This window comes from Phascolarctos cinereus, unplaced genomic scaffold (assembly GCF_003287225.1).
Source record: "Phascolarctos cinereus isolate Bilbo 61053 unplaced genomic scaffold, phaCin_HiC Scaffold_3;HRSCAF=262, whole genome shotgun sequence".
NCBI classification, from domain to species: domain Eukaryota; kingdom Metazoa; phylum Chordata; class Mammalia; order Diprotodontia; family Phascolarctidae; genus Phascolarctos; species Phascolarctos cinereus.
In genome coordinates, this window is record NW_027555736.1 from 89,852,670 (window position 1) to 89,870,927 (window position 18,258).

The window sequence follows — 18,258 nt, forward strand, 5'->3', positions numbered from 1 at the left end:
CACAAGAAGCTTGGGTCAGTACCCTCTGTTCCCCAGCAGGAGAGCTCAATCTCTTTAAAGGCCAGGGAATAAGGAAACACCATGAGTAAAAAGAAACGTACCATAGACTCATATTATGAGAAGAGTGAAGATCAAGACAGAAATTCTGAAGAGGACAACATTGTCAACAAACCCACATCTGCAACAACAAAAGGGAATATGAACTGGTCTGAAGCCCAAAAAGCCTTCTTAGAAGAGCTCAAGAAGGATTTTAATAGTCAAATGAGAGAGGTAAAAGAGTCCTTCAAAAATACAATTGGCCAGTTGGAAAAAAAATACACTGAAGAAAACAAGTCCCTAAAAAACACAATTGGCCAGTTGAAGAAGGAAGTACAAAAACTAACAGAAGAAAACAATCTGTTAAAAACTAGAATTGGACAAATGGAAACTAATGTCTCTATGAGAGAGCAAGAATCAGTCAAACAGAAACAAAAAAATGAAAAAATCGATGAAAATGTAAAATACCTCATCAGTAAAACAACCGACCTGGAAAATCGACTCAGGAGAGACAATTTAAAAATTATTGGACTACCTGAAAATCATGATGAAAAAAAAAAAAGAGACAGTCAATTGCATGTTCACTGTGAGATTCCATTTGGAATTCTAGACATGTAATGTTTTGCTGATTGTTCTCTTTTTTTGACAACTGTGTAAAACACCATATGCTGTAAAAGTTATCTTACTGTATAATGGAATACTCATCACCAGAAGGCTAGAAACCAGGTGATCATTTTTTTTATACCACAGAAACTCAGGAAGACAGAAAGAAGGATGGTGATGGTGATGGTGTCAGTGGAGAAATACTCACACCAAGAAAATCATGAGTTCTGAAGGAATAGAAGCAGAAGTGTTTTGAATAGCTTTCTTCCACATCATCATCATCATCATCATTAGCATTTATATAGCTCCTTAAGGTTAGTAAAGCAGTGTATATATGTCTGTATTAAGATCTTTTCATCAAAGCTCAAAGTCTCCATCTTAATGTGTTCCAGGGTAATGTGTCATCAGAATGAGTTCTTGCTGGTTTACACAGAAAAAGTTCACCAAAATATTCCATTCAGTGCTTGTAAATATGCTTTTGTATAGAGAGGCTGCCACCTAGCCACGGCAGTGGGTTGTTACACTACTAAACTCTAATAGCAAATTCAAGCTCTAACTATATATGGGACAGGTCTTAAATCACAGTTTTATGGGAAATTTAAAACATCCAGATGGGACATATGGTTGATTATTAGAATACAAATTAATCAAATCTACTATGTTCGAGATTGTGTTCTAGATGTTGTGGGTTCTTTCTTCCCTCACAGATCTAACAAACAAATTAGTTGGAAAGACAAAAGACAGACACATGAAACAACTAATGAATAATATAATGAGATTTTTTTTTTAAAGATTTGGTCTCCCTATCTTGCCCAACTGGAAGTGCAGGGGCCACTCATGGGTCTAACTCTATTCTGATCAACATAGTACCTTTGACCTGCTCTGCTTCTTCCCTGGGTTTGTACACCTCTCCTTAAGCAATCTGGTCATCCCCAGTCCAGGGGGCTCAACATACTAGTACCAAATAGTACAAACCTGGCTGCTTAGGCAGGTGGCTGCTTGAGCTCCTGAGCTCAAGAGATCCACCAGCCTTAGACCTGCTAGTAGAGGGATTGCAGGTATGTGTTACCCTTGGCTATAACAAGATTTAAATACTAGTTCAAGACAACAGAAGAAGAAATCTCTCAGGGCTCCTCTATATAAGAGTTGCATGAGTGTTACAAACAGTTAAACGCTATCAAGATCTAGAAAAGGGAAACTCTAAGCTAGGATGATGAGGAAGAAATTTTCATGGAAGAAACAGGACTTGAGCTGAGTCTTAAAGTATGGAAAAGATATGGGTAGAAAGAGGCCATCACAGAAAGAACTGGCATCAACAAAAGTACAGATCTATAAAACACAAAGTTTTGTAGATCTGAGAACATAATGAGTAGACATCAGTTTGGCTAAGGGTTCTTATAGTAAAGGATAATGTGGGAGAAGCCATTTCAGCCAGCTTTTGAAAGGCCTTGAGGTCCAGAAAGAGGAATGCAGATGTTATCCTGTAAGCAGTGGGGATCATTAATTATTCCTCTCCTTTTACCAATCCATTCTCTTCTGTGTAAAAAAGGCAGGAGGTGCTGATATACCTCTGGTACTCCTTCATGTAAAAGACAGAGCCGAATGCTTTCTGCAGCAGAAAAAAAAAATTGAAGAACTTAGTGAAAACTGTGGTTTGCCATTTCTTACAGCATTCCCAACCACCAGCCAGTCAGTCAACAAGCTTTTCTTCAGCAGTTACCATGGTATTCGCCAGGCACTGTGGTAAGTGCTAGGATACAAAGAAAGTCAAAAATATGGTCCCCGCCCTCAAGAAACTCACGTTCTAATGGGAGAACCAACGTGCAAACAACTACCCCAACAAGAGGGAAGACGCTTGAAAAAGCACCTTTCGTTGAAGGTGGGATTTAAGCAGTCTTGCTGTTGCTGTTCTTTGCCCTTCATTCTCAAAAAGAAGCAGTCTTGAAAGAAGCCAGAGAGTGGAGGTGAGGAAGGAGAACACTCCAAGCATGGAAGACAGCCAGTAAAAAGACACAGAATCGGGAGACAGAGGGTCATGTACAAAACAAGAAGGCCAGCACTACTGGATCATAGAGTACACAGAGGAGACTAAAGAGTAAGACTGGAAAGGCATGAAGAGACCAAGTTTTGAAGGGCTTTAAATGCCAAACAGAGGATTTTATACTTGATCCTGGAGGCGATAGGGAGCCATAGGAATTTATTGAGTAGGAGGTGACACCATCAGACTTTCACTTTAGGAAGATTACTGTGGCAGCTGGGTGGAGGATGGATTAGGGTAAGGAAAGACTTGATGCAGGAAGACCAACCCAAAGACTATTCGGTAGTCCAAATGTAACGTAAAGGCCTGTACTAGCCTGGTGGTCATATGAGTGGGAGAGGGGTGGGGATATGTATGAGAAATGTTATAAAAGTGGAAATTACAAGATTTAACAATGGATTGGTATGTGTGGTCAGTGAGAGTGAAAAGCTGAGGACGATACCAAGGTCTGAGGTTAGAGGACTAGGAGAACGATAGCCGTGCCCTTGACAATCATAAGGTAGTCAGTCTGGAAGAGGAGAATTTGGGGGGCGGGGGGATCAGTTGTTTTAGATATGTTGAGTTTGTAGTGTCTATGTGAGAGAAATGATTACTAATAACCTAATAACACTAATGATTTGGGGAGACCCAGAGTTCCCCCTGTCTCCAAAGTCCTCATTTTAAAAGCTCAGTCTCTGAAGGTCAGACCCCACCCAACTTTACAAGGAATCTAGTCTAAGAGGAATTCCTGCCCTTTGTGGTCTACTCAGGTTTGGGTGGGGATAAATTCTTTCATTAGATTGCCCAAAGCTGGGGATAATTTAGAAGTAAACGACATAATCAAAGTTCATTAGAATAGGTCTAGCCCCTCATTGTAATATTCATTCTCTCTCATTACTTCTTGACCAATCAGAGCTGATTGCCACCCTCTGGAACACCCACTTTTCCAAGGACATATAAGCCATGAGCCCACAGCCATGATTGTCTTTGGCATTAGGGAGTGCCATTGACCTCTTTTATTAATAAAATGATTAATTACACAGAAACCATATCTCTCAAACTTTTTAAACATCACATATGGAATATCCAGTTAGAGATGCTCAAGAGGCAGTTTGGTGTGAGGAGATTAGAACTCAAGAGAGAAATAAGGGCTGGATAAGTGAATCTGAGAATAATCTTCATGGAGATGATAAATGAATCCATAGGGGCTGATGAGATCATCAAGCAAAATAGTAGAGCAAAATAGAAGAGAAGGCCCAAGACAGAACCCGTGATGATTAGTCACCATGACCTGGATAAAGATCCAGTAAAGGAACTGGAAAAGAAGTGGTCAGACAGGTAGGAGGAGAATCAAAAGAGAATAGTATCACAAAAATCTGCAGAGGAGAAAATATCCAGAAGACAGTGATTGACAGGTCAAAGGCTGAAGGGAGGTCAAGAAGGATGATGATTGAGAAAAAGTCATTAGATTTACAATTACAAAGGTACTCCATATGAAAAGAAACATATAGACTAGTAACATCTTTCCATTTGTCATTCTACTTAATTCTCTCAGAAAAAAATAAAAGAGAGAGAATTCGGCCATTTTTCTGCTCTTAGGGTAAATGGGGACAAAGTCAGTTCATTTTTTTTTTTTACTTTGGAGAAACATCTTGGGTCATTGCCTTGAATGCTGTAGAAAGTCAGATTTTTTAAAATCCTTTTACATTTTGGAATGAGTTTTGATCTCCTTTTCAGTTACAAGGAAAAATATCAGTCATTGCTGGTTACATTTTTAAAGCTTGATGCTGATTCTTAATGACCAGTAATTCCATTAATTACCCTATAGGATTGGGTAATGTAGGACAACCCAGGGTTGTGTGTTTTTTGTTTGTTTGTTTATTTGTTTGTTTTTCAGAGAAAGGCTTCAAGAAGGAAAAAAGGAGAAATGTCAAGAGCAAGTTCAGTTTCCATTCAGTTTACAATTCTGGACAGGCCATTGTGACCTGTCTAGAAAGGTCTTCATGAGGTTTCTTTTAGGGTTCTGAGCCTGAGATTCTGTAATGGTTCACTTTGTTTTTAAACAGGTAGCAGGGGAAGCTAGAGGATCTGAGTTCAAATCCAGCCTCAGAGCAAACACTTGACACTTACTAGCTGTGTGACCCTGGGCAAGTCACTTAACCCCAATTGCCTAAAAATAAAATAAATAAACAAGTGGCATAGATTAGTAGACAGAGCAACAAAGGGCAGCATTTTGGGTCTCTTGATCCTAATCTGGGATCAGATACTGAATCATTGTGTGACCTTGGATAAGTTAGTATCCAGCCTGGATGATAGAAGAATCGAAACTATATCACAGTAGGTATTAACTGAAAAACTGGAGTTTTTTTAGACTGGAGAAGAGGAGGTGGGGAAAGAAAGAAAGAAGAGAGTATTATTCTGTTTTCAAATGTTTGAAGGGCTTTCATATAGATGACATGTCCAACTTAATCTGTTTGGCCCAAAGTGGTAGAACTGGACCAATTGGTAGAAATTACAGGAAGATTTATTTTGTTTCAAGATAACAGAAAATGTCCTAACAAGCAGAGCTGTCCACAAATGGAATAGGCTGACCTAAGAAAACGGTGAGTTCCAGGGCACTGGAGGTATTCAAATGGAGGTGGGATAAACCACTTGACAAGATTCTCCTTCAGGTACAGGTTGGCCTAGTAGGACTTTTAAGGTCACTCTGAACTTTGGATTTCCATGAATTCACAACAACCCTTTGGCCTCAGTGTTCCGTCATTAATAGAGATAACCAGTAAGAGCTCATTCTCATGTTACTGGAGAAAAAAAACAAAGCACAATGATTTTGGAGTCAAAGGGCCAGTCTTCAAAATGCTTGCTTTGCTACTTGGGACTTTGGCTTTGGGTAGATCACTTAAATTCACTTGGTCTTACTTTCTTCATCTATAAAGAGAAAATTGGCCCAAAGCGCCACTAAGGTCTCTCCTAGCTCTAAATTTATGGTCTCATGTTTTACTGGTAATCCAGCTTCAGGAACTGACTGATCTATTTGGCCTCTTCACTTGGCTTAAGACTCATAATTTAATGCCTTGTAGAAGATGATAAGAATGCCTGTAACAAAGATGAACTAGTTTATTGGCTGAGATTTATTGAGATTTTTTTTTTGAATCACAGAATGTTCTAACTTTATTTATATTAAGGGAGAAAGCAAGGAATAGAGTAGATAAATAAAGGCAATCCATGTTTAAGATAGAAGTGAAGCCATAAATTAGACAGAAGTCTCAAAAACACAAGGGACAGATTTAAGAGGTAGAAGTTAAACTGTTTTCCATCTGACAGAGAACAGGGCCTAAATAAAAGCAAGCCAGCTGTTTTAGAATATCTCCTCCCCTTTCCCCTAAAAAACCCTGAAATCTACATCCATTTCAGTAGCAGCCAAAATCAATTTACATAGTTCATCTTCCCCACAAAGACAATGTCTGATCATAGGCATCTATCTTCTAACACACTGGTCTGCTCATGTCACTCTCCTCCCCAAAAATATCTGGGAACTTCCTATTGTCTATTGTGTAAAATGCAAAATTTTTGCTTACTGCAATAAGGCCTGACCTATCACTCCATCCATTTTTTTTTCATTTTATTCTCCTTCTTGGATTCTACAATTTAATAAATGGTCTTTAAGTGGGTGCTATAGCTGAAAAATTCATCACCCTGAGTCCAACTAGGTAGCCCAACCTGCTTAGCCTTTCCAAATTTAGCTAGGTTAATCCTCAAGCAGCAGACATAAGGTCCGTCACTGGACCTGTACTCCAGGGCTTTCTAGCACAGTAGTTAGTACCTGCCAGACTTTGAGTCCTGGTGTAGAGAATATAGGTATAATTTCCACACCAGGATAATGAACCAGAGTGGAATTTCAGTGGAGAAAAGGGGGGAATATGGGCCCACAAATAAGTCTGATACTTTGTAGGATATGATAAGAGTGGAACAAAAGAGAGGCCTAAAGACATGCTAATAAAAATTTGAGAAGGCACAGTTCTCCTCTATTTGGGGAGATCAAAGAATGACATGTGGAGAAGGTAGCACTAACAGAGCCTTGAAGAAAGTATAAGATTCTGAGAGGCAGAGATCTGGAAGGTTTTCAGGTATGGGTGACAGTCCATACTTGTGTTTGAAGACAGGAGATGTGGGAACACAGTACAAGAACAGGGACGGAGCGTCTTCAACAAGGAACAGACAGACAGAACAGATTATCCAAGATGATTCACAGGCCAGGAAGAGAGAAGACAGTAGTAAGTCTGGAATACTCCATTCCTTCCTCCTGAAATTCTTTAAGGCTTAGCTTAAAAGTCATTTCCTCCTCTCAATCCTCATAGTACTTTATATCCTTTGAGGAGATGTAGGAAGCATCTCAAAACTCTAATAAGCATACCCAGTGGCCTCACTCCCCTATCATTTGTATCTATTTTTGCCCAATCTTATATCCCCTGATAAACTACAAAGGCAAAGTCAACAAAATCAAAACTTACCAGAAATGGCAGGTGGGGAAGGAGGAGGAAGGGAGGGGACACACACACACACACACACACACACACACACACACACACACACAATATGACATCAGTAAGAAGCAATTAACTTCTATAATAAACTGCTAACCAAGTTGGTCAAACATTAATGCACTGAAGTTCTACTTCACATCCATTACATTGGCAAAGTTGACAAAAAAAGGAAAATAACAAATGCTGGAGGTGCTGGAGGAAAATGGCACTATTGTTGGAGTTATGAACTGGTCTTGCCATGCTGGAAAGCAATATGGAACTACACCCCAGAAGTTATGAAATTGTACATGCCCTTTGACCTAGCATTAGCACGACTAGGTCTATGCCCCAAAGGGATCGAAGAAGGAGGGAAAAGACCCATAAAAAAAGAAGGGGAAAGGGAATAAGCATTTAGAGAGTGCCTATGATGTGCTATTCACTGTGCTAAGCACAACCCTGGGAGGGAGGTGCTATTATTATCCCCATTTTACAGTTGAGGCAAACAGAGATTTTGTATCTTGTTATGTTACACAGCTAGCTAGTATCTGAGGCTGGATTGAACTCAGTTCTTCTGGCTCCAGGCTTAATACTCTATCAAATGTGCCAGCCAGCTGCCTTTATAAAATATACAAAATGTGCTCTTTTTTGGAGATGGGAAAAAAATGGGAAACTGCTGGAGTACCCATCAATTGGGGATTAGTTAAACAAGTTATGCCAAATCAATGGGATGGAATGCCATTGGTGCTGTAAAAAATAATGAAAAGATGGTTTCAGAGAAACCTGGGAAGATTTATATGACCTGATGCAGACTGAAGTGAGTAGACACAGGAGAACAATTTATACAATAACAACAACATTAATAACACAAACAACTTTGAAACTCTAATCAGTACAGTGATCACCCAAGATTCCACTCGACTCACCATGAAACATGCTATCTCCTTACAGAGAAGTGATAGATCAGAGTACAGATTGTTATGTTTGTCCTTCCTTCTCAAAGAGGACCACGACATCAGGAAGATGATGACACGACCTGTAAGTGACTTTGATTTGAGTGAAGGAGGGCTGTGCAAGGTCACTAGCCTCACTTTCTACTCCAGAGCCATCTGGGTCCAGTGGCCAGATATTCATCAGGACGAATGGAGATGGCCCTGGATGCAGTGGGAGACCTTGACCCTTTTAAGCTAAGGTCTTTTCACATTCTCACTTTGAGTGAATAGGGCTCTTTAAGAAGTGATTCAAAGGATGGCCTCTTTAATAAAAAGAAAAAAAAATCAAACTGGGAGGGGAAGACCCTCAGGGTTGCTGGCCAAAAGAGAAACAGTTAGTACTTACATTCACTCTGAGCCAGGAGTGCCCAAAAGAAACTATTAAGTGGTGCTTGGGCAGGGACTTATTGTCCAATCTATGAGCTCCATAGTGAATTGGGTTTAAGGGGAGAGGAGGGGGGAAAGGGAGAGACATAAGCTGAGTCACCCAATCGGAACTGGCCAGCTGGGTCTCTATTCAGGAAGCTTGGACTGCTCATATGTTGTGTTTGTCCTTCATTCTCAAAGAGGACCACAACATCGGGGAGATGATGACATGCCTTGCAACTGACTTTGATTTGAGTGAGGGAGGGCTGTGCAAGGTCACCACCCTCACTTTCTCCTCTAGAGCCATCTGGTACAGATTGAGACATGTATATATACACACACATATACATATATGGAGAGAGAGAAAATGAGAGAGGGAGGGAGAGGGGGGCTAATTCAGGTATTTGTTGTGCTTGACTACATATATATGTTAAAAGCGCTTTATTTTTCTTTCCTTTTCAGTAGAGGAGGAAGGTGGGAGGGAGAGAAAGTGAATTCTGGTTAACTGGAAAATAAAATTTAAGTTTTAAAAATCTGGGGAAAAAAAGAAAAATTAATAGTATCAAAATCTTGTGAACTCAGTGCCAAATCACTTAAGGGATTGCTGCAAAAGGACAAATTACAAACTGAAAGTTTTTGTGTTGTTTAAAAAAAGGCATTAAATTGGTCATCCTAGTTTCTTATTCTTTGCATACCCCACAGCACCTAGCACAAGGACTTTTATATAACAGGTATTTAATAAATGTTTGTTGAATTAAATTTTGATAAAAAGGCTCTTTGATATGTCTACCTCAGAGAACTGCTAAAGAAAACTGTGAAGCGCTATGTAAATATTGATATTACTATTTTGTTAATTATTATCTAGTCCCTTATTTCACTTATGAGAACCTGAACCCCAGAATGGGGAAGAAACTTACTCAAGATCACCATTTAGAGCAGGGTCTGGCAACCAGGTGGAATTGAATGACACACTTTTGTAATTATACTTTGTATCCCAGAAGGCCTTGGCAGTGTGCACTAAATACTTGCTTACTTGACAGGCAGACTTCACAATATTCTCAGTAGATAAAATTCACAGTCGGGAAACTATGAAAGACAATGTGATACAATTCAACTTGCCAAACGTTTACAGACTGCCTACTCCGTGCGAGGGTCTGAAGTTCAGGAAGTAGTAAAAAAAAAAAGTGTGAGTAAGGCAGTATTGTGGCCTGGCAGATCTGGAAAAGGAGAGATATGGGACTGTAGGGCAACCTGAAGACTTAGGGGAGAAAAGGGGACTTAAGATAAGGAGAGGCCGGTTGAAATGGGCAGCTCTAGAAAAAAGGCGAGAAATAGCCTCTTCTTCCCCCTCCACTTTCTCCCTCTCCAGCGCCAGGTTCACCCAATTACCTTCACCCCAGTCCCAGGATTCTGGACCCGCCCCCCAGACCTGGGCCCTCTTTCCGCCTCGGCCCCACCTCCAGCGGCTCGTGGCCAGCATGCCCCTCCTCCCACCCTCTGGCCCTGGAATGGGTTGCTCTCTGGCCCCGCGCTGGTCCTAGCTCAGTGACCCTTTCCTCCAGTGTCCTGCCCGCAGCCCACCCCAACCTGCTCCATCCTACATTCACTCTCTGACCCTCGGGCCCTCCTCTAACCTTGAATTAGTGGCCTGGCCTCAGTGGATCTGAGCACACCCCGGCACCCACCCCGCAGCATCCCTGGGCCCTGCCCCTGGCCCCAAAACCACGCCCCTGTCCCGCCTCTCCTAGATTTCCCCGCGAGTCGCAGGCCCTCCCCACGCTTGGAAGATGGCGGCTTCCTTGGGAAGGTTACTTCGGGCTTCGGTGAGTGGCCGGGGGCGAGGGATGGAGGCGGCGTGGGTCCGGGAGACGGTCTCCCTGTTATACTGGCTCACGCTTCCTCCTCCGGCCCGGAGAAAAGTCCAGCCCCGGGGCCTGGCTGCAGAACAGGGCTGAGAGGGTCGCTGCCCGCCCCATGGCACTAGATAGAGACCTCCTGCGCTGTCCACCTGCCTGCATGCCAGGAACAGAGAGCGGCCCTCTGCTAAGGCAGCGCCAGTCCCCTCCTTCCAATTCCGTCCCCTTTGCCCTCTTCCCCTCCTGCCCCCTATCCGTGCCATTCCTCTAGCTCCCAGAGCAATGACTAGCCCTCAAAATAGTGCCCATCCCCCCATGCCACTTCATTCCTCCCCATGCCGTAGGGCAATACCTATCCGCCCTTTCTGGGTCTCAATCCGGCACCCTACCCCAATCTTGTTTTACCTTCTTTCTCCTAATCCAGTTTACCTCTTACTTAGCTCTCCCCTCCCCCTTCCATTTTTTCTCTCATGTACACAATCTACAGCTGCTGCTATCTCTCTTTTCACTCCCTTTTTGCTGCTAACGATCCTTTTGCCAGGAACAGCCCAGATAGGTCAATGTGACAAATGCCTGACCTTTTCTCGCCTATTAGTAGGGTTTAATTCAACAGGCACTATATGGCTGGCACTGTGCTAGATGCCTAGGATACAAAATGACAATTTCTGCCCACAAGGGAATTTTGGAAAGGTCTTCTTTTCCTAATTAAAACTATTGTTTGTATAGAAATAGGCCTGTGTTCAGAATATAACGCCTAGAAGGCTGCCTAAATAAATAAAATGCTCTAGACTGGGGTGCTGGATTAGCAAGCACTGTCTATTGGTAATGCTGTACCCCTTTTCTTAGGGGCACCTAGGTGGCACAGTGGCTGGAGCTCTGGGCTTGAAGTCAGGAAGGAAACTCCTCTTCCTGAGTTCAAATCCAGCCTTGGACACATACTAGCTGTGTGACCCTGTGAGTCACTTAATTTTGCCTCAGTTTCCTCATCTGTAAAATGAGCTGGAGAAGGAATAGCATACCACTCTAGTATCTTTGCTAAGAAAACCCCAAACTGGGTTACTGAACAACAAAAAACCCCTTTTGTAACAGATCCCTTTTCTCTGCGTTGTCTTGTACGGCAGAAAGACGTTAAAAGTTTGGAGAACTGAAAAATGATAAGCTCTTTTTTACTAATTAGAATTGCTCAGTGGGACCAGGGGCATTTAGAGATGTTAGGTCCCCTATAATCACTTTTCTCTAAGTTACTGCTGGTTTCCTGATTCTAGCCCTACAACAGAATTGTGTGTGTGTGTGTGTGTGTGTGTGTGTGTGTGTGTGTTTCCTTAATTAGCAATAAGAAAAATAATGTTTCACTTAACAGGTCACTCAGCATGTGAACTTCTTTCCCTTGGGCATTTCTGCAGCCTTTAGGCCTGTTGCTGATAGAAACACATTCCCAGCCAACATAATGCCCATGAGTGCTACCCATTCAAGATTTTCTTTCAGCACCAGTAAGTCCTTCTCTCCCTTATGCTCCATTGTTGGGACAAAAGTAGAAAATGACACATTTCTAAATGTCAGTTTTCTTGGGTGGATGTTACAGGTTTTGCAGCTGAGCCCTCAATATTTTTCGGTTCAGTATTTTATTATTTATATTGTAAATGTTTGCAAACATCCATCATATTCAACATAAAATAGAAATTCATTTTGAGACTCATATTGTATGCCATAGGCTATGAGCTTTGCTACAATCAAATTTCAAAAATATAAAGAATTTTTTAATGGCTTTGAAAATGTGTGTATATAAGTATAATATAACTGAATTTACTTAACTTGTGCAGGAGCAGGTTAGTAAGTTTAGCCTTTATATAGAAAGTTCTTAAAGTCAGACTTTAAATACCTTGAAAAATCTTTTGGAAGCTTTGTCTAGTAACATATATGTGTGTACCTATTTATGGAAGGAAGACTTGTCTTGAGCTGAAACTTGATTGACATCTGTATTAATTATTAATGAATGGTTTCCTTAAGCACTGAAAGGTAGATGACTTTTGGGTTCACAGCCAGTGGGACTTGAACTCAGATCTCCAATAGTAATTTATATATATAAATATTTTTAAGGTTCTTCAACTTATGTGCCTGCTGTAACTCAACATGCACCACATTTTAAGGGTACAGCTGTTGTCAATGGAGAATTCAAAGAAATAAGCCTTGATGACTTTAAAGGCAAATATTTGGTGCTTTTCTTCTATCCTCTTGATTTGTAAGTATAATTTCCATAATGTTTTTATGTTATGCTTGGTCAGGCAGATAGTCTCCTCTCTCCTATTAGAGCCTTCTCATATTTTCCAGAGTGAGGAATTTCTTAAGAGTGTTATCTGTAACATCCTTGGGTACAGCTTGAGTCTGGTACTAGTTAAGAAGTAATAACACTTAGGAATGAGAATCATTCCATATAAAGATTATAGTTTTAAAGTAGTTGAACTCATATATGCAAAAGTATCATTGTAAAAGTTCCTGTTTCTAATTAGTTCTAAAACTTAAGTACTTTTATTATTTATGCAAAATTTGTCCATTACTTCAAATGATCCATCATTTCATTGATATGAGCCCTTATTCTACCAACACACACTTCACGACTCCATGACCACTTCATAAATGATCTTTATGAATTGCTGTGACCATGTAAATCATAAACTAGTGGAAAACCTTCTAGAAGTTTTTCCAAATTTTAGGGGACTGTATGATGTGGAGAAAAGGAGTACTAGATTTGTGTCAGAGGACCTGTATTCAAATTCTGATTTAGTGGAGGTACATATAAGATTGTCCTAATCACCTTTTTTTCCCCTTCTAGCACTTTTGTGTGTCCAACAGAAATTGTTGCTTTTAGTGACAAAGCTAACGAATTTCACGATGTGAACTGTGAAGTAGTTGCGGTTTCAGTGGATTCCCACTTTAGCCATCTTGCCTGGATAAATACACCAAGAAAGGTATGACTGAACTGTAGACTACTATTTTATTCCTAGGCTCATCAATTAATCACAATTTTACCCACTTCAACACACTTTCTTTCATACTTAAAACAATAACACTTACATTCTTATTTCTATGAATTTGAGCATCTTACCCTTAACCATTACTCAAATAGTCCTCCAAAGACTTGGACACATAGAAAGTAAAAGGGCCCATGAGACCACTATAAGGAATGCCACTCTAATTTTTTGTTAGAGTATGTTGACAGTCTTAAAATGTTACTTGTTGAATTCTTAGAAATCTCCCGTATTGTATAAATTACTACATGAATATTTAGAAACCTCTTCTGTTAAATCCAAAGACCATCAATCAGCATAGGAAAAATACAAAAAGTACAGGAGAGTAAGATAAAGGGTAAATTACTCCTATCATTGATTTCCTTTCTCTCTTTTCATAGGCACAAATACTCAAGGTAATTTCAGTATTATAAGGTGTTAGAGACTTTTCTGTAAATTAAAAAAATAATAGAGCCTTCTTCAGAATTTACTTAGAACAACAAATTCCAGCTAAGCTACTAGATTTGAATTATTGCTTTTTCTTACAATTTACTAATAACAGGCTGCTACTTCAGTATTCCTCCTATTTTATCTTCTGCTGCATAAGTCTTCAATCAGAGGAGAATTTAAAGATTTGGGAGAATGTTATATAATCATTTCATTTATGCAACAATATTTTAATAATTTGTAAAGTTTTAAATTGTTTCCTACTGACTGTTAAGTAAGGGCATTATGTAAGGGCATTATGACCTTAGTTATTTGGGATTTGTTTTCTTATAAATTTAAATAGATGAGTTCATCTTTATCTTTTTGAGGTCATGTGTTTTCCAAGGTCAAATAGTTTTATCCAAGCCTTCTAAATCACAGTATTACCCAATAATATTTTGACAAGGAAGGTTATACATAGAGGCAAACTGGAAAGAATTTCTTTTTATAAGCATTAATTAACAATTGGTATGTGAAAGGAGAGGATGGCTTACTATATGTTTGGAATTTCCCTTAAAATAGTAAATGTATTTATTAATCTATAATTTTTATATTCTAGCATCAAGAGTGTTGGTTAAGTCATGTAATAATACTAGTTTTTAAAAATTTTAATTAGAGTGGCGGTTTAGGTCATATGAATATTGCGCTCCTATCAGATTTAACCAAACAAATTTCCCGGGACTATGGTGTTCTGCTGGAAGGACCTGGTGTTGCATTAAGGTAATCACTTGTTACTTGTTAACCTTAATTTGCCTGTGTAACTTAATGCCACACTAATTCTTACAGGTATAAAACTTGATAAAGCATTTTAAAAATATTTATTATTATTATTGCTAATAATAACAATAGCTAGCTTTCATATAACGCTGTAAGATTCACAAAGCACTTTACAAATCTTATCTCATTTTATCTTCATAATAACCCAGAGAGATCAGTGCTAATCTTTCAAAAATCATTTTATTCAACAAGTGTCAAATGCTGGGGAGACTAAAGATTAGTTAGCTTATTTAGCAGGAAAAGATAAGAACCAGTAGCTGTAATAGGAGGCAGAATGTGATAAATGCTATAAATGAGTGCTGTGAAGGTTCAGAAGAGGTCTCCTTGTCTAACCAGATGTGATTTGTATCAAGAACGAATTTGTGGAGGAGGTAGCCTTTGAGGTGGGTCTTGAACCCATGGAGTTGTTGTGGGGATCATGTAAAATAATGTTTGTGAAAGCACTTGAAAAATTGTAAATACCAGATAAGTGTAAGGTAGTAGTATTGTTACAGCTCATAATAATAGCTCATTTTGTATACTGCTTTCTGGTTTACAATAAAAATAACAGCTGATATTTATAAAGTGTTTCAAGGTACAAGCATTTTCTCATTTAGTCCTCACAACAACCCTGGAATGGAGGTGCTATTACTTTCCCCGTTCTAACAGTTGAGGAAACTGAGGCTGAGAGAGGTTAAGTGATTTACCCAGGTTACCCAGCTAGTACATGTCTGAGGGAGAATTGAAACTCAGCTTTTCCTGACTCAAAATCAAGCATTCTATTCATAGGCAGCACTGCCTCTAATGAGGAAAATGCTTTCTTCATAACAATCTTGTGAGATAGGTAGTGCAAGTATTATTTTTCTTTTGCAGATAAGGGAATGTTTTTGAGGGCAGAGACTGTTTTTGATTTTGTTTATATTCTCCTTCACTGTGCACTAGTAGACAATTAATAAATTTGGATTGAATTGAATACATGTTAAAAGACACGTCCAAGGTCATAGAACGAATAATTGTTAGAGATGAGATGCTAATCCAAGTGTTTGGATAACTCCAGTGCTCTTTCCACTATATCTTGCCTCCTTTCTATTCTGTGAATTCTCTTAGTTCTCCTCTCTCCATTCCACTGACTGACCTATTCATTACATAAAGGTATTCCCCCAAGGTTATTCTTTGATCTTCTCCCCTTTTTGCCATATTCTCTCCTTTTGTAATTTCATTCACTTCCCTGGTTTCTACTGTTGTCTCTATAATTGACTCCCGACCTCTTCTGTAGCCATCCATTCTAATTTCCTGCTAAAAGCGAATCTGAAAAACAAATACTTACTAATTGACTAAGAATTGCAGGCATCAAAAGGACAAGGAAAATTCATTTCTGAGAGACCAATTCTTCTCTGCCCAAATACTAAGAGGTAATTCTTTCCATGCAGAGGTCTCTTCTTAATTGACCCTAATGGAGTTATCAAACACATGAGTGTCAATGATCTCCCAGTGGGCCGAAGTGTGGAAGAAACTCTTCGTTTGGTGAAGGCATTCCAGTTTGTGGAAGTGCATGGAGAGGTCTGTCCAGCAAATTGGACACCAGATTCGCCTACGGTATGTCTGGTTTTAAAATTCATTTTGGCATTCAGAAATACACCAAGAATGGAATTCATTGATCTCTTTGCTGCCAGGAGCCCTGGCCTGAAAAGTCTGTAAGGGCAAGAAAAGTGAGGCTACATATCGAATAACTAAGAATGGAAATTAAGATTCTATGTAAGTGACTGAATTTTGATCATAGATTATGTTGCGGAAGCCAGGAAGCAGGCAGGATTCCTTACTGTGGTCTTGGAAAATATTGCTGTAACTTTCTTTATGTTAAGCTATTATTTTCTCTTTTATTTAAGTTTTTTTTATCTTTCAAGTAATTAAAAAAAATTAATCTACCCTTCCCACTTATCTCCCCATCCCCAACTCCCATAAAGCAAATTTTCAAAAATCCCACAATACATATCTACATAGTCTGGCAAAACAAATTCCCATGTTAGCCATGTGCACAAATATATGTCCCTCTCTGCATTTTAAGTTCCTTACTTCTCAGGAGGTGAGTAGTGTTTCATCTTCATTCTTTTGGACTCATGGTTTATCATTGCATTAGTCAAAGTAAGTCTTTGAACAGCTTTTTTTCCCCAAAAATATCATTGTATAAATTGTTCTCCAGGTTCTTTTCACTTCACTCTGCATTAGTTCATAAAAGTCTTTCTAGGTTCCTATAAAATTGTTTCATGTCATCATTTCTTAAGGCATAATAATATCACAATTTCTTTAGCCATTCCCATCGAAAGACTGGTCCTCAGTTTCCAATTTTTAACTATCATTAAAAGAGCTGCTATAAATGTTTGTTGTTGTTTTACATATAGTGCCTTTTCCTCTTTCTTTGTTTTTTTGGGAGGAGGGGCTAATAATGGTATAGCCAGGTCACAGTTTAATAATTTTTTAAGCATAATTCCAAAATGCTTTCCAAGATGGTTGGACCACTGCACGGCCCCACCAGTGGTACCCCTTTGTACCTTTTTCCCCAAAGTCCCTCCAATATTTGTCAGTTTCCTTTTTTGTGGATCTGCTAAGTATGAGGTAGTACTTAAAAGTTCTATTTTTCTTGCTCTTTGAATCACTTTTTAAAGGTTTGAAATTAGAAACTGAATCTCTAAGGAGAATGTTAGGTTGTCAATAAGTCCTAATTGTACAACAAAAATTTGTGTATTTTCAGATCAAGCCGTCTCCAAATGCTTCCAAAGAGTACTTTGAGAAAGTGAATAAATAAAGGACACCATGTATTGAAGACCTGCATGGCTTTTTAAATTATGAAGAAACCACAAATTGGAATCTACATTAACATGCAAAAAATTACTGCATATAGAAGTGTAGAATATGTACAAGTTATGCTTATATCTGTGAATACCCCAAAATGCTCAGTTTTCATAAAATTGCCCCCCAAACTATTTAGCCTTAATAGTTGTTGCTAGTTTAAAGGATCCTTTAGTACCAAATCCTTGCTTTTCTCATAGTTCTCCTTTACAAATTACACTTACCATATAGTTTAATAATTTTTTAAAAATCTGCAAAGGGATACTTAGTTAAGGGAAAGCAGCTATACCTGTTTACCTATAACTCAAGGTCCTCAAAGCATCCTGATTAAATGTTTGCCACACCTGTTTTTTTTGCATATCGTCTTTTTTTCTCCATAAAGTGAATGTCTTGTAATTAAAGATAACTTTAAAGGTCTAATTTGACTCGTGGCACATTTGAGTATAAGACAAGTATGAAGTATATTTGCTTAAAAGAAAATCCAGAACTTACAGTGATCAAGTAGTTAATCATGGTGGGCAGACCAGAGATTGTTAATTTAGGGTTCATTTTACTATTATTTGAAGTTTGAGTGAGCTTTATGTCTTGATACATTTCAAATACTATTTAATTTCATTGTAAAAGATATCTGTTGAATCCCGGAGTTATATATAATGAAGCTTTGGCAATTATTATAACATTTATTTTTCTAGCTGAGGAATAACTCAGTGTATGTTCTTTAATCAAGAATAAAGAAATTTTAAACTATCTTGACGTTGTTGTAGCTCTTTACCT

General features: G+C 39.0%; 1 protein-coding gene across 1 annotated transcript; it reads left to right on the plus strand.

Annotated features, from left to right (window-relative positions):
* The first annotated feature begins 10,251 nt into the window (after positions 1-10,251).
* Positions 10,252-18,231, plus strand: PRDX3 (peroxiredoxin 3). The gene is made up of 7 exons (XM_020988206.2): positions 10,252-10,357; positions 11,751-11,880; positions 12,488-12,629; positions 13,221-13,356; positions 14,498-14,601; positions 16,068-16,233; positions 17,387-18,231. The coding sequence occupies exons 1-7, from the start codon at positions 10,322-10,324 to the stop codon at positions 17,438-17,440; spliced, it is 768 nt and encodes a 255-aa protein (XP_020843865.1). The 5' UTR covers positions 10,252-10,321; the 3' UTR covers positions 17,441-18,231.
* The last annotated feature ends 27 nt before the right edge of the window (positions 18,232-18,258 follow it).

What these genes read in the sequence shown, in the direction of transcription:
- PRDX3 (XM_020988206.2), top strand. Translation starts at nt 10,322, where the DNA reads ATGGCGGCTTCCTTGGGAAGGTTACTTCGGGCTTCG. An exon ending in AAGATTTTCTTTCAGCACCA is followed by an intron (nt 11,881 to 12,487) that starts GTAAGTCCTTCT and finishes AATATTTTTAAG; the next exon opens with GTTCTTCAACTTATGTGCCT. An exon ending in TTCTTCTATCCTCTTGATTT is followed by an intron (nt 12,630 to 13,220) that starts GTAAGTATAATT and finishes TTCCCCTTCTAG; the next exon opens with CACTTTTGTGTGTCCAACAG.